We start from the raw sequence: 16,415 nt of genomic DNA, 5'->3' as shown, positions 1-16,415 counted from the left end.
GACACATGTTCTAGAGTTATTTTTAAGGGTGTTTTCACTGACCATAATTCAGGTTCACTAATCAAACTTTGTAGCTAAAACTCAACATAAAACCAGTGAAATAAGACACAACATAAATTGTATTAAAATGTAACTTGTAAATTTTACTCTATGTGATAATAGGTTTATTTTCGAATATCAGCCCATATTCGCGCATGATTGTCGTATTTTCCCAAAATATTAGTTTTAAAGTATAAGAAAGAGGATTTGAGTATATTGTTGGAGCGTTATCTGTATATTATAAAGCATCCAACCATCCTACTGATTTGTACAAATCTCACTGCTGTGTTGATCAGTCTTATCTACTCACTAGTAGAAAATAATAGCATTGACTACTATAACAGTTACTCAAGACAATGTTATAATTAGTATAAAATAGTGGAAATAAGTAGCTAAGATGCTTCTGTTTAACAATATGCTCCGCACAAATAATTGTTTAACGAGATAATTTCCACAGTCTGGTGTTTCAACTCCGACCTATTATTTGTATAGCTTTATACATTTGATGGCGAAACTCAATTGGCACGTAATTGAAGTTGAGTATTGCTGTCAGGTACTGCTGTTTTTTTCTTAGTGTAAAGCTAGACAATGCGTTATGTGAATTCCGTCCACTACGGGGAATGAAATCCCGATTTTATCATTTCAAGTCCGTAAAATTACCGCTAATTCACCTAGAATCATAACTGTCAAAATCTTGAGATAAAATTTGTTACTAGTTTATCGGATATCTCATTTCTATTAAACTAACTGGTTGAAACTGTATGATCTTGTAATGTTTTATGGGCTTTTTAGAGGGCACAACACATTGTTATCTTCAATTAAATTAGTGTCACTGTCTATAGCTTCAAAAGATTTGTGTCCCATTTTTGTTCCAAAGCCTCTGTCAGTTTGTTTTATATTTACATTTTATTTGTTGAAGCTCGCTTAAGAGAAGCTTTTATTCTCATTGTATTATGCTTCAAGGTCAGCAAGTTAAAAAAAAGAAGTACTTTCCTCTTGGTAGCCTTTAAAAGCTGAAACTTGGCATCAATATTATAAGCCGCTTTTCAATAGCATATAAACCTATCCTTTTATAGGCTAGTTCAGTCTTTATTTCCATCCGAGTACTTTACTATATGCATGTCGTGCATAGCCAAAATTTTCAGAATATGCAAATTAAACATTTTAAAGTATGGTCGGTAGATGGTGCTTTAGTCTGACTTTTCGACCAAAATCAACGACATTTCGACCTTGATGTTGAGCCTACATAAATATCTCACTAAAAATCAGTAAAGTCATAAACAGCGACAAGAAGTTCAAAATATAACGATTTGTATCATGAGGGTATACGTTAACCAGTAAACAACTCTGAATCGTTGGCGGAGGAGACCTCTCCTACGTACATCCCACTAGGCTGGATTTTTTTATTTACGCACAAGAGTTTTGTAAACACAGCTTATGCTTTCCATCTTTACAACAAGACAAATTAGGAAAAAAAACGGTGTCACTCGTTTTTTAGGTTCAAATGACAAAAATGTCTACTTTTATACTGCTAATAAAACCAGCCATTGCCTATTTGTATACCATTTCCTCACCAGTGGTACAGCGGTAAGTCTGGACACTTATATCGTTATAAACCGAGTTTCGATGCCCGCAGCGGGCACATACTGTCAATTGTGTATCTTAATAATAATTTTTTTTTGTATAAAACTGTTCACTTCCAACTCTTTCAAAATCAGGTTATTTTTAGATATACACAGAAACACACGTGGTATTGTATGATATTTTAATTCTTTTACATGTGTAAAAACAACATAAGAGTTTTTACATATAACTGCAAAACATACTTCACAAATTTATTTCTCAGACTATGACAAATATGACGTAAAATAATTATTCCTACATTTATTTCCAAAATTTCTAAATTGCCATGGAACTTTTATGTTGTTTTATTATTAAATTACTAATTACTTATTTCTCGTATCATTCATTCAATATCACACCTTCCACGACCAATGGAAAGACTGTAAAGTCACACCAAACATGCTCGCCCTTTCAGCCGTGGGAGCGTTATAATGTAACGCTCAATCCCACTATTCGTTGATAAGAGTAGCCCAAGAGTTGGCGGTGGGTGGTGATGACTAGCTGCCTTCCCTCTATTCTTACACTGCTAAATTAGGGACGGCTAGCACAGATAGCCCTTGAGTAGCTTTGTGCGAAATTAAAAAAACAAAACAGATCCAACAGATAATTATTGTTAAAGATCGCAGAACGATTATAAACACTTAATCATGGAGAAATGAGTGAAAAGTAATAAAATGATGTCAAAGTGTAAAAACAACGTTTATTTATGGAGGAAGGAAGTAAAATAAAAAGGAAGTAAAAAGCTAATAACATAATAACTCTGAAGGGAAACAAGTTGAAGATGGGATCACTGAAACACAAGACAAGCTTCAAATGTATTGATTATTTGAAACTAAACACGCAGTTACAGAATGGGTTGTGTGCTCTGCCCATGACGTTTGAGTCTGCGGACAAACCGCTGTGCCACTAGGGGCCGAACTTCAAAATGTAAGAACGTCTTAATATACTGTCATTCTTTTGTACAATAGTAGCACTTGAGAATTTTGTGATTTATTCAAACCAAGCTGACATCTAAAGGTAGGTGGTTAAGTAGAAACTGTAATCAAATTAAACATCTATATGTTAATAAGTTTTCCTATCACTGATTCCTTATTAGTGACTAATGTCAGTAAAGAAAAAGAGAGAGAGAGATTTATACATGTTTGATAGGAAAGCAGAACGAAATACGGTAAAAATAAGTTCTTAAAAAATTAGCAATCTATTTTATAGTTTCGTAATTCTCTGTAACCCACAACGTAAACATTATATCAGAAAACCACTGTTAAAGATATTGTGCACTCACACAATATATATATATATATATGGAGAGAGCTACTTAGTCAATAACTAACATTTAACTGCTAAAGAAAGTTGAGAATCAAACTGGAAATGTAACTCTGCAATTAAAGTAATGAAAACTAAAAGTTGACTTTGCAATGTGATGTTTCATTTGCTGGCGTCATGGTCACCAGCATCTTTCGTGGGCATCCGGCTTTCTGGCACGAGTTCAGTTTTTCAGGACTGTTACAGTTAACCTTGAGTTAAATACTTCCCCGTGTTTCTTTGCCGTCAACCAAGGCAGACTAGCCTTACTGGTTCACTTTAATAAGTATTGTCCTCTTCACTGTTTTCAAAAAGAAATACAATGATTAAATATAACCCTTATATCAGTATAACTGTAGCATTAAGGTACAAAAAAACAAAAGCATGTACAGGATATATGCAGACATAGTATATTAAAGTCATCGCTTTCATTATATATACATCACTTACAGATAATATATTTTCATTACCCTCCACTTAGAGTCAGATTTTGTCATGACTCTTTCATGTTTATAAATAATAATAAAAAAAAACTTACAGTGACGAGATATTTTAACTGAAACTGAGCTACATGGATGGCACAGATAGCCAAAATAAGATCTTATTTAATAAATAGTAAGCTTTTTTTTAATTTTATTACTTCGTTTATATTTATATTTAAAATTTGTAAATTATTTTTACTTCACGTCACTGTTTAGAAATGGTTTTTTCTCGCCCTTCTCCTGTACATATCACCTTGAGTAAAATAACTTGAAGGCTAAATTGCAGTTGAACCAATGGATTACAGCTCAGACCTTCTACCACGTGCAACAAATTGTCTTGGCGCCATGCTCTGACGTGTTGTACCGCTGTAGGAAATGATAAGGAAGAACAAGGGGGAAGGTGGTAGGGAAGATCGGGGCTTTTGAGTGCGCCAAAAAAGGGCGGGTTTTATATATACATGTTTCATATGACATTATCTTTTGAGCGATTTATTAAGTGAACGAAAGAAGAAGTATGCGAATATAAATCGGTAAACAACCAGATAGACAGACAAATAGATTGTTAACTGGGGAGAGAAAAAAGGCGTACATGTTCTAGATAACTTTTATTTTCATCATATTAAATATAAAGTGTTTTAGTTCGTAATAAATTTTTTATTAATGAACTCTTAAGAAGGATTTGTGTTCCTGTCAAATCACAAATGTAGTTGGAAAATTTTATCATGCAGCAAGTATAAGAACTTCAACTTGAGAAAATGTGGCCTGGAGGTGGACACAACAAATGAAAGTAAACTTGTACGTTGCTATATATTCTTGTTCTGAATCCAACTTAGATCTATATATAGACAAGTTCATAGTATAATGAGAAGAGACCTAGAAAACTGTGGGGAAGAAATATAATAAATTATATACATATATATTTATGTGTACTTTATTGAAATAATATTACCTACAACGTTTAAAGCTGTATTATCGTGCATGAGATCACTATGGCAACCTCTGACGTCGTTCCACGTGCCTTGAAATTGCATGAGCAAGGTGCCGCCAAGGCGCTGCGGAAAATCCGGAGTTAGATATTTCGTTGTGTGTTTTAACAACTTTGCGATCAGAACAGTCGTGTTCTTCGTGATTTTGGCTAGCTACCAGAGATAATATTACACAACGTGATCGACATTGAAATATAATACCGGGCTTAGTGTGTTAAAGCATTTAAGATGTGTGGAAAAAAAGAGTTCTTATTTTTATGAAAGTTTTTGAGAAAAACATTGTTATAATAAATTCTTAAATAATATATATACTGATATATTTGTAAATGAAATGAACAAGTAAAACATTTAAAGAAATATAAAAAAATGTTGCAAACCTTTTTCTTCTAAATTATTATTACAGTTTTACCTAGTTGTGATATCAGCACATTTCATCCTAACAGAAAGTCATATTTTTCATCGCTACTGGTGTCCCTTCACTGATACAGGCGCAACATCACGGTATTTTGAGATTTTTCAAACTGATAAAGCTCCATATCTGATCATTCAAATATCACAATTTTGACCACTTTCTTGTGGATTGCGGATCGACATTGTTTTTGAATTTCGCGCAAAGCTACACGAGGGCTATCTGCGCTAGTCGTCCCTAACATAGTAACGTAAGACTAGAATGAAGGCAGCTAAACATCACCACCCACCACCAACTCTTGGGCTACTCTTTTACCAACGAATAATGGTATTGACTGTAACATTATAACGCCCCCACGGCTGAGAGGGCGAGCATGTTTGATATGACGGGGATTTGAACTCGCGACCCTCGGATTAGCGGATCAACATACCAAACAAGAAATTATGTGTTTTTTCTTACAGTTCACCGTGTTAACTCAAATATATTTTTTTACTCAAAAGTAAATTTAGAACTTCAGTTTTTATGGAATTTAATGGACTAAAATGATTCCTATAGTAGAACATCATAAAAACAAGATATTTTTTTTCACTTTGCTCAATAATTTCAATACAATATTTGTTAATTTATTTATGCATTGTTTATAATTAACTCCAGGCTCAGCATGACCAGGTGGTTAAAGAACTCGATCGTAATCTAAGAGTCGCGGGTTCGAATCCCTGTCACACTCGCCCTTTCATCCGTGGTGGCGTTATAAAGTGACCGTCAATCCAAATTATTCGTTGGTAAAAGAGTATCCCAACAGTTGGCAGTGGACGGTGATGACTAACTAGCTGCTTTCCCTCTAGCCTTACACTGCTAAATTAGGGACGGCTAGCGCAGATAGCCCTCGTGTTGCTTTGCGCGAAATTCAAAAACAAACAAGCAATACTTATCTTCCACGGATTGAATACTATTTAAAACGTATAGAACTGCTCTTTCCAGTTCCAGGAATTAAGAACATTTGTCGAACAAAATACCCTTCATGAAAAAGGTAGTGAATATTAATGAAAAACTTTTGTTTGGAGGAAAGGATTTGAACACTAAATGTTAATCATATATTGATTGATTATATAACTTCTCCACGGCAAGTTCTAATGAAATTATTATAATTACAATTACAGAAAACATATGATTCCACCTATGTTGTGATTTGACACGAACCCGATTGTTGTCTGATAACTGTTTCAAAGATCGTGCTTTTAAAAAACAATAACAACAACAACAAAACGGTTATTGCTGCATGTATTGAGTTATTTAAGTACACAAGCCTAACTTGTTGAAGTCTTTAATTACTAAAGTATTGTATAACTGAATATTGGATTGAAAAAATTCTTCCTTTCATGTTAAACTTTTTGAGAAACGCCTCATCTTACCCCGAGTCGTAATGTTTCTGAGTATAGATTTGATGTTCTGCAGACAAGCTCTTGAGGTAAAGATTAACTAGGACAATGACCTAGCTTTAATTCGTAGTTCATTTTGCACGTAAGTAAATCATGCGATGGACAGCTTCTAAATATAGATTCTTAATTGTGAAAAATAGGTTTGGGGAAATATAACAGCTAAAGGAGATTTCCAGTTAATCCTACAGAAATGACAGAATATAAAGATAGCGTGCTTTATAAAAGTAAAATAATGATAGACTAGTTTGTTTACCTTTTGGAGTTTAATATCGTGCTAGCATATCAATTTTTTTTTTAAATTAGTTGTTGTTTCCTTTCAATTTTGAAATTGTTTTATTACAACTGTTTAAAGAAATGTTTTAGTTTGTATTAACTAGTGGCAAAATCTTAGAAAACAAGACACTAGAATTTCTGTTTTTGTTCAAATACAAGCTGCAAAACAAAGCACACGACACGTATAAAAATTTTTTAACACATGATACCAATGTTTAAATTCTGTTCATGTTAAATTTAATATGATAGCAGTTTTCAACATCTCTTAATATCAAATTTATCACGATACTAATTTTTAATTACTATTTAGGTCAAATTTAACAAAATAATAATTTTGAATTTGTTTTCAAATGAAACTTAACATTATAGCAATTTTCAATTTCTGATTAGGTAAAATTTAACTTGATAGAAATTTCAAGTTTTGTTCAGGTCAAATTTAAGTTTATAGTAAATTTCAAATTTTCGCCAGTTCAAAAATATCGCGATAACCATTTCAAGTTATATTCAGGAAATATATATTGTCATAGTAATTTTCTTATTCAGTTCAGGTTAGACTTGACGTGAAAGTAATTATAAAGTTCTACTTACGTGAAACGTAACATTAATAGCGATTTTCATATCATCTTCAGAGTAAACTTAACATAATAATAATTTTTAAGTTCTACACAGATCGAATTTAACAAACGTTAATTTTGCAGTCTTTTAAATCAAGCAAAACCTGATAGTAATTTTAAATTTCTTCTTAAGTCAAACTTAATTTTATAGTAATTTTCCAATTCTGGTCAAGTCAAACGTGACATGAAAACCATTACAAGCTTATAGTAATTATCAAGACCTCTTCAGCTCGAACTTATACAATAGTAATTTTCAAGTTCTAATCAATCAAGTCAATGTTAACGTGATATATATTTTCAAATTCTGTTTAGGTCAAACTTAGCTTGATAGTAATTTTCAAGTTCTTTTGAAGTAAAAGTTAACGTGAAATGAATTTCAAGTTTTCTTCCGGCTAAACTAAACTTAGCGTAATACAATTAATATTTTATATTCATCTTAAACTTAATACAATTACAATTTTCTAGTCAATTTCAATTCAAACTTCCTATAATAGTAATTTTGAAGTTCTGGCTAGGTCAAACGTAACGTGGTAGTAATTTTAAATTTTGTTCAGGCTAAGCTAAACATGAAAGAAATATTAGAACTGTTCAGGACAAATTCAACGTTTACAGAAGTTTTTCAATTTCTCTTCAGATAGCATTTCGTGTGATAGTAATTTTTTAGTTGTAAAACTTAATACGATAGTAATTCTCAGTTGTTAATGTTAAACATAATAACAATGCAATAGTTTTAAGCTTCATGCAGGTGAAAGTTAAATTTTATAGTAACAATTAAGTTCTGTTCAGGTCAAAGATAACTTAGTAGCAGTTCTGCGCTGGTTAAACGAAACAATGTGTTAATTTTCAAGTTCTATTCAGGTTAAGCTTAACATGATACTACATTTTAGTTTTTGATTACATAAAACTTAAAATTATGATAACTGTCAAGTTCTATTCAAGTTTTACTTAACTGGATATTTATTGACTTTGATTTGAACAAAAGTAGAAAATTACAGTCACGAAATATTTGACATAAAATGAAATTTAAAATATTTTGACCTCAAAAGAAGTTGAAAATTACGTTCACATTAAATTTAACATGCATAGAACTTAAAAATTACAATCTTATTGAGTTTGACTTGAACAGAACTTAAAGTTACTATCACTCTAAGTTTCATATATAAAAGATATTAAAATTACCACAAACGTTAAGTTAACCCTAAACAGAATATCAAAATTAGTATCTGGTTAAGGGTGACATAGATGGCCTGGCATGGCCATGTGGTTAAGGCTCTCGACTCGTAATCCGAGGGTCGCGGGTTCGAATCCCCGTCACACCAAACATGCTCGCCCTTTCAGCCATAGGGCCGTTATAAAGTGACGGTCAATCTCACTATTCGTTGGTAAAAGAGTAACCCAAGAGTTGGCGGTGTGATGATGATTAGCTGCTTTTCCTCTAGTCTTACACTGCTAAATTAGGGACGAATAGTGCAGATAGCCCTCGAGTAGCTTTGCGCGAAATTCAAAACAAACCTGCGTAGATAGAATTGGAAATTGCCAACATTTGGAGTTTACCACATGAGATCTTGAAAATTGTACTAAAGGTAAGTTTGAAATGAACATAATTTTAAACTTACTTTCAGTTGAAGTTGACCTGACCAGAATTTCAATATCATTTTAATTATGAACTGAAAAAAGCGTCAAAATTAGCACACCGTTAAGTTTGACCTGGAAAAGAACCAGAAAAGTATTATCAGATTAAGTTTAACCTGTACAGAAATTAAATAATATTACAAGGTTAACTTCAAACAGTTCAGAATTTTAAAAGCACTATATCATTCGCTACGTTTGACATGGACAAGAATTTAAAGTTACTGTCGTGCTGAGGTAGATACGAATAAAATTTAAAAATACTGTCACGTTAAATTTAATCCAAGGGTAACTTGAAAATTAGTATCGTGTTTAGTTTGACTTCCACAAAACGTAAGAGTTACTATAAAGTTACATTTGACATAGACTGAACTTGAAATTGTTATCAAGTTAATTTTAACTTGATCAGAACTTAAAATTACATTAAAGTCATGTTTGACCTGAACCGGACTTTAAAATTACGTACAGGTTAAATCTGATCTGAACAGAACTAGAAAATGAATTAATAAACACCCACTTAAGTAAAACTTGAATAGAACTTAACAGTTACTATAATTTTAAGTTTTCCTTAACTGGATATTTATTAATTTATCTGCGCTACCTGTCCATAATTTAGCACTGTAAGGCTAGATGGAGAGCAGTTAATCATCACCACCCACCGCCAACTCTTGGGTTGCTGTTTTACCAACGAATAGTGGGATTGACCGTCACTTTATAACGGCCCTATGGCTGAAAAGGCGAGCATGTTTGGTGTGACGGGGATTCGAACCCGCGACCCTCGGATTACGAGTCGAGAGCCTTAACCACATGGCCATGCCAGGCCATCTGTCTCCCCTTAACCAGATACTAATTTTGATATTCTGTTTAGGGTAAACTTAACGTTTGTGGTAATTTTCATATCTTTTATATATGAAATTTAGAGTGATAGTAACTTTAAGTCCTGTTCACGTCAAACTGAGTATGATTGTAATTTTTAAGTTCTATTCATGTTAAATTTAATGTTAGTGTAATTTTCAATTTCTGTTGAGGTCAAAAATTCACCTTATAGTAATTTTATAGTTCTTTTCAGGTCACTTAACACAATAACGGTTTTCAAAATCTTCTCAGGTTATACTTACATACGGAAGAAATGTTCAACATGTGTTTGTGTAAAATTTAACATTATATCAATTTTTCAGATCTGTTCAGGTCGAATTTAACGTAATAGCAATTTTCAAGCACTGTTCAGGTGAAAATTACCATAATTCTAATTTTAAAGATGGTTTTAAATAAAACTCAACATCATAGAAATCTTAAATTTCATTTTAGGTCAAATATTTCGTGAGTGTAATTTTCTACTTCTGTTCAAATCAAAATTAACGTGATGTTAAGTTTAAATTGTTTTCAGGTCAAATTTAACGTTAGTACTTTTAAATTTCTGATCAATTCAAATTTATCATGATATTCACTTCCAAGTCCTGTTGAGAGCAAACTTAACTTTTAAAGTAACTTTCAAGTTTGGATAAGGTCATACTTAAACTCACGGCAATATTATTCATGTCAATTCTTATGTTGTACTCAGTTCAAACTTAACGTGACAGTAGTTTTTAATTTATGTTCAGACAAAGCTCGACAGTTTCTTCTGAAATGAAAGGAGAACAGACATGAATAATGTCGATGTCAAATTTTATTTCGCAAACAGGATATTCTACATTAAACATTTATGAATTAACCACACTATCATTTACATTTCAAAATTTTCTTTGGATTACACATATTTATTTTGATAGTAATTTTCAAGTTCTTTTCAGGATAAACTTAAAAGGATAGCAATTTTTGGAATTCTGCTCATGTCAAATTTAATGTGATGGCAATTTTTAGTCTGTTCAGGTGAATGTTAACATGACAATAATCGTCAAGTTTTCGTCCTGTCAAAGTTATCATGATGATAACTTTTAATTTATTTTCATTTAAAAATCAAACGCGATAGCAATTTACAACTTATTTTGTAGTCAAACTGATCATTCATAATTTCTTCATGTAAGATTTAACACGAGATCAATTTTCAAATTCTATTCACGTGAAACTTAACTTTATAAATATTTTTAAAGTCCACTTTAAATCAATTTTAGAGTGTTTGTAATTGTTTAGTTCTTTTTAGATAAAAATCAAAATCATAGTAATTTTTTAAATTCTGTTCAGGTCAAACGTAACGTGTTAGTAATTTCAAATTATGTTAAATTGTTACAAGTTTCCTTAAAGAGGAATATTATTTTTTATGAATAATTATTTATAATAGTAATAAATAAAGAAACATTAGGAAACAAATTTATAATAACACTGTTTTTTTTCTGTTATCCAAAATGAAATGTAATGTAAACGTGATATTCTGGTACATGCATTTGTACTTCCCACTTTAAAATGAATCGATAAACAAGCTGAGTTTGCCATATTTATTTATTCTCATTCTGATTCGTTCAGAACCCATAACTGAAGTCCACTACAACAGTTTTATTAATTAATAATAATCTTATTATAACATTATGCTCAATTAATAAAAGAACATTACAAATCGGTTTATTTAGTTTATACCGCTTTAGTCTCAAACCACATTTATGGCCATACATAGGATTTTGATCCAGCAAAGACTAATGGTAAAAATATTGCTGAAACGTATAACTGAAATTGATTAGGAACTGACAACAACACTAAATTTAGTATACAGCAAAATGCGTTTTCTCATAAGCAAACTTCACCCAACAAAACACAGAAATGTGTGAGAATGATGAGGTATAGTTTTATTTACGTCCCTTGACAATAACGAACAGATCGTAATTCAACATTTACACAAAATAGAGCGTAGACTATAGCACTAGGAGATATTCCTAGAACGCTCAAGCCTTGGGGATTTGGACCTTTGAGCACAAAAACGATTCAGGTTCTGTACTAAAGCATTCTTTTAACAAATTTACCCTCGAGAGACAGGCGACAGTACTGTTTCGTTTTATTAAAGTTGTTCGTGTGGTTTAGTTTACTGGCTGTGTAAAATTGATTTATACAGTTATCAATTTAGCTTTAATAATTATTTATAAATGTAATAACACTAACATAGTGATCCACTTCAAACCATTTACGTATTTTTTTAACAGACTGAAAAGTTAAATACACTTTCCACAGAAACATCAAGATAAAAATAATTACTTATTGAATATTGATGTAAGCTTGATGCAATATACTTTTTAAACACAAGCCGAGCAACACATTCTAGTTATGGAGTATCAAGATTAACTCGAAGTACTAGAACAACAACAACAACAAAAAAAGTAAGTCACGTTAGACATGAAACAGACTATAGGTAATACATGCAGTTTACAGGATCGTGTTCTAGCCATGCCAATTGGACTCGCGCCAATGGCTCTGAATGGATATTCTCTAGAGATGAATGAAAGACCGCGCGCAGACGACGCGTGCCGGGTTCCCCCTCCTGGCGTCCCGTCCGCGATTCTTTGGCGCCGGTGCTAAGTTACAAGAAAATTGTAGGGTACTGCAAGACCAGGTACGCAGCTCAAGAAAGACCGACCATACTTCGATGACTATGAGTCCGATGGCTCGATTTCTTTCAGTGAACGCTCAGCTGGCCGTGGTGACGCCAGTAAACAATGTTCTGCGCATTAAGATGTGTGTGTTGTAGTAATTGCGGCTTTATAAACAAGATGTACAACTCGTAGAAGCGGAAGACTTGCTAACCTAGCGACGAGAGACGAATAGGAGTTTGTGATAGATTTATAATAACGACAATTCTGCGTTGGTCGATGTTTAAATGGGGGGATACTAAGTTAACGCGACAGATCTCTTACTTTGAGAGTGGGTAAGTAAGATGAATATTATACATTTAACTTTTATCGTCATATGTTGTTGCTAATATAACGCCATTAAGAATTTTACGTCGATTCTAACATTAATACGATGGCAGTGACTTTGAAATCCATATGGTTTATTAATATGCATATATATTTATATAGTAACTTAAAATGGGTCAGATGTAACCAAATGGTTGGCGTGGCCAGCCTGTAAATACGAAGATATAAATATTTCGCTTCCTGTTGTCGTACAAAGACAGTTCGTATTTTGGGGCTGTAGGTGTGTACAAAATCGACGGTCAAATTCCATTATTCGGTTAAACAAGAACAGTTCAAGAGTTGACAGTAGGCACTGTTGTCTTGCTACTTTTCATTTACTAGTCTTATCTGTTCAAAATCGGTTGTGTTCAGTTAGCTCTTGTATAACCAGTTAATTACTTCCAACTTATTTCGCACGTGAATATTAATACCTGTATATCTCACAATAATAAAATATGAAGTTGTTCTGCCATAGTTTCTATATTTATAACAATGAAACTGGTTATATGTTGAAATGGTTGTACTTGTAAACCTTTTGACTCAAATAACAAGGATTTAATGAATATACCTCTTTAATGATTTTTTTAGTTCCTAATTCAATGTTTGTATTTTATAGATATTTTGAACCAAGAAGATGAAACTTTCGTTGGAAGCCAATGAACTTCAATTTGTTTATCTCTGGATAACTTTAGCAACCGTGTATCTAGGATGCGTGACAGGAAAAAAATCCAAAGATATCCTGGCTCGAAGATCCGAGGTAGACATCATCACTCAACGACCCCAAACAACTAATAGTTCAGTCGTGTCGATGCTAATGAGATCGATTAAAACAGAAAATGGTACAGATGCTTTGTCCAAAGGGTCAGTTGATTTCCAGTCGACGACCATCCAGGACGAAAGACTGCGTATCGATGTGGTCGCGCTCTTAAAAAGCTTTATGAAAGTAATACAGACAGAGATCAGGGATATCACACCATCAAACTCACGTCACACATTTAACAAACGTTGTCACAGGAGTAATAAAAGGCGACATATACATCGCCGACAGCACGGCGGAAAACACCGAAAAAGAAGAAGAAATAAAAATCGCTCCCACAAACCTCGCAGTCGTCGTAGGTTGTCGTCAATTGGAGCGCTTTTTGGCCTAAAATCAGACTCGCCAGCAATGGTAGTCACAACAACCAGCCACTTACAAAAAGATTGGTGCCAAACAAAGCCCATGAGGCAAGAGATTTTGGAGAATGGTTGTATTCCCGCCGAAATATCGAACAATTTTTGCTACGGACAATGTAATTCATTTTTCATTCCCAAACCGGGAAGTGATCCAAAAGACGATAATTCAGGTGCATTCCGTTCGTGCCCCTTTTGCAAACCTCGGAAAGTGCATTGGATTACTGTAGTTCTAAGGTGTCCATCTTTAACGCCACCTATTCGCATCAAGCAAGTGATGCGAATAGAAAAATGTCGGTGTATTTCGTATATTTCTCAATGAAACAATAACAACGAAGCTTTAAATTGAGGAAAAAAAGAAACTGATCCAAGATTTTTATTAAAAACAAACTAGATGCAGAGATGTGATGGTGTTCTAAGAGATGAAATGAATGACTTTAAATTACAAGTGTTCTGAGTTACTTTCGAAATGTAGTTAGACGTGTGAGTTACGGAATTTCGTATGGATTCACATTAATTTGGGTTAACCACTTTCGCTGTGGTTATAAGAAAATATTCAGACATGGAAAATTATGTTCTTGTCCGATGGTTTTAGAAGAGTTTTCAAACTGTCCTACATGACTTTCAGCTTTAGTGAACAACATGACCGAATGCTATTTACGAAAACAATGATTCGTGAACACTGTACAATCCGGTTTAACTTTGACGCAGTATTAATTGATCGTGTTTGAGGGTTTTCATGTCTGATGTGAAACAAACACATTTGCAGAGGTAGTCAGTAAGGACTTGGTGTTATGAGTATTACTGTAGTTATATTGTTATATATAATCTATTATTCGTTTCAAAGAATTTTCGAAATTTCTCATAAACGAATTGAGGAAGTCGTACAAGCTATAAGTATAATATATTTTAAAATTAGATTAGCATGTAAAACTGTAAAAAATATGTTTTAGCGGGTAGCGTCATCACTCTAGGTAAACATGTTACTTAATTTTAAGCTGAAGTGTTTTTGCACTGAAAGAACGGATGTAAATACTGAGAAAAAATTGCGTTAACTAACTTCTGGATTGTTTATAGACGTAAGTAATTTTGTGATCAGTGAGTTAAAGCTTTAACTATTGCATGCGTAACAAATTATATTAAATCAACAATAGAAGAAATAGTAGTCAACACACAAAATCGCTGTAGTTAAACACAATCTGTGAAAGATTAATAAATATTTGTAGGTTACAAGTGAAAGTTTTTAGGTGAAAATACATGGGTGAGTACTTTTTATTTTCTATAGAAATGTATATAATATCCCGATAGATGGCGGCAGTGAAAGATTACTAAACTTGTATTTGTTACATAATTGTTTTAAAGACGCAACGTAAAAAGCTTGGCGCCGGCGAACTGCTTCAGTGTGCGGTAACTTTTTGTTGTGTACTAAATTACACCGCGTATTGGCAAATAGTTTGACTTCTTTAACTTTAGCTTTTTTTATTGTATGGGAAATATTTGTACTGTATCAACACTATCTGTTTATAAGTTTTATTGCATGCGAAGTAACCAAAAAAACAACAAAGTTGATAATCACGTGACAAAATTAGCAGTTATTTTAATGAAAATTCAGTTTTCAAATATGCATTAATTCATACATAACAAATACTAAACAAAACGTTTTGCTCGAGTGATAAGTACAAAGAGATTCAAGTATAACCACGTTGTTTTTATATGTATATATATATATGTGTATTTTTATTTGAATGTGCCAAAATACATTTGTATATATGTATGTGTATAAGTACTCATTTGATGTTACAATCATCTCGAGATCAGTTATGCATAAAATATTCATGTTACGACGTAAAGTATCACAAGTTTAAGATTCATTGGTTTGGAACAATGAACAAAATGTTTCTTTTTCTTTAATGGCTATTTAAAAGATGTATGTTGTATAATAAAAGCTTTGATAATAAGGTCAATGTAGTGGTGTGTTTGGTTAATGGTACTGAGGACACAAGGTTCTCAGTTTCTGTTTTTGTTGTTTGTTTGTTTAAGGTAACAGACAAACACAGCTGTTAGTTGTATTGAATGGCTTGTCAGTAAAGATGTTTCAAAATACAAAGTAAATGAAAAAGGACAAATGTATATGTATATATTATATCATGTTCAGGTACATGGAATAAAAAATAATAATATATATATATATATACTTATTTATTGCTGAGCGTTGTATTTCTTGTTTGCATTAGGATTAAATTTTTCACATGTGTTGAGAGACTGCTGTACCAATAATTATTGTATACTTTGAATAAAAGCGTAATTTCATTAATATTATCCATATTAGAAGTCACTGTTACGACTTTGGAAGCCTAGATGAGTGATTTTTACTAACAAAATAGAAGAAAAATGTATCGTGTTTTTTCAAAAGAAATGGTTATTTGATCGCTTTAAAAACTCTGTTCAGTTTAATTATAAGAAGAAAGAAGAATGCATTTATTGATTTCTCCCGCTTTTCCCATGGTTTAACGATAAGAATGAGGAATTATAACGTTAATCAGATTTCAGTAATTCTGGAGGGCAGAGCAC

General features: G+C 32.6%; 1 protein-coding gene across 2 annotated transcripts; it reads left to right on the top strand.

The window, feature by feature from the left end:
- The first annotated feature begins 2,576 nt into the window (after positions 1-2,576).
- LOC143244943 (uncharacterized) lies at positions 2,577-16,042 on the top strand. Of its 2 annotated transcripts, none has more exons than XM_076490540.1 (2): positions 2,577-2,679; positions 13,291-16,042. In XM_076490540.1, exon 2 carries the CDS (start codon positions 13,309-13,311, stop codon positions 14,164-14,166), a length of 858 nt encoding a protein of 285 aa, XP_076346655.1. In that variant the 5' UTR covers positions 2,577-2,679; positions 13,291-13,308; the 3' UTR covers positions 14,167-16,042. The 2 variants fall into 2 exon arrangements, with proteins under 2 accessions (XP_076346655.1, XP_076346654.1); XM_076490539.1 differs by lacking the exon at positions 2,577-2,679 and adding an exon at positions 12,205-12,643.
- The last annotated feature ends 373 nt before the right edge of the window (positions 16,043-16,415 follow it).

This window comes from Tachypleus tridentatus, chromosome 2 (genome assembly GCF_004210375.1).
Source record: "Tachypleus tridentatus isolate NWPU-2018 chromosome 2, ASM421037v1, whole genome shotgun sequence".
Lineage (NCBI taxonomy): Eukaryota > Metazoa > Arthropoda > Merostomata > Xiphosura > Limulidae > Tachypleus > Tachypleus tridentatus.
The sequence above is the reverse complement of the archived record's forward strand: the minus strand, read 5'-3'. Positions and strand labels throughout refer to the sequence as shown.

Coding starts and splice junctions, on each gene's coding strand:
- LOC143244943 (XM_076490540.1), top strand. CDS start 13,309: ATGAAACTTTCGTTGGAAGCCAATGAACTTCAATTTGTTTATCTCTGG.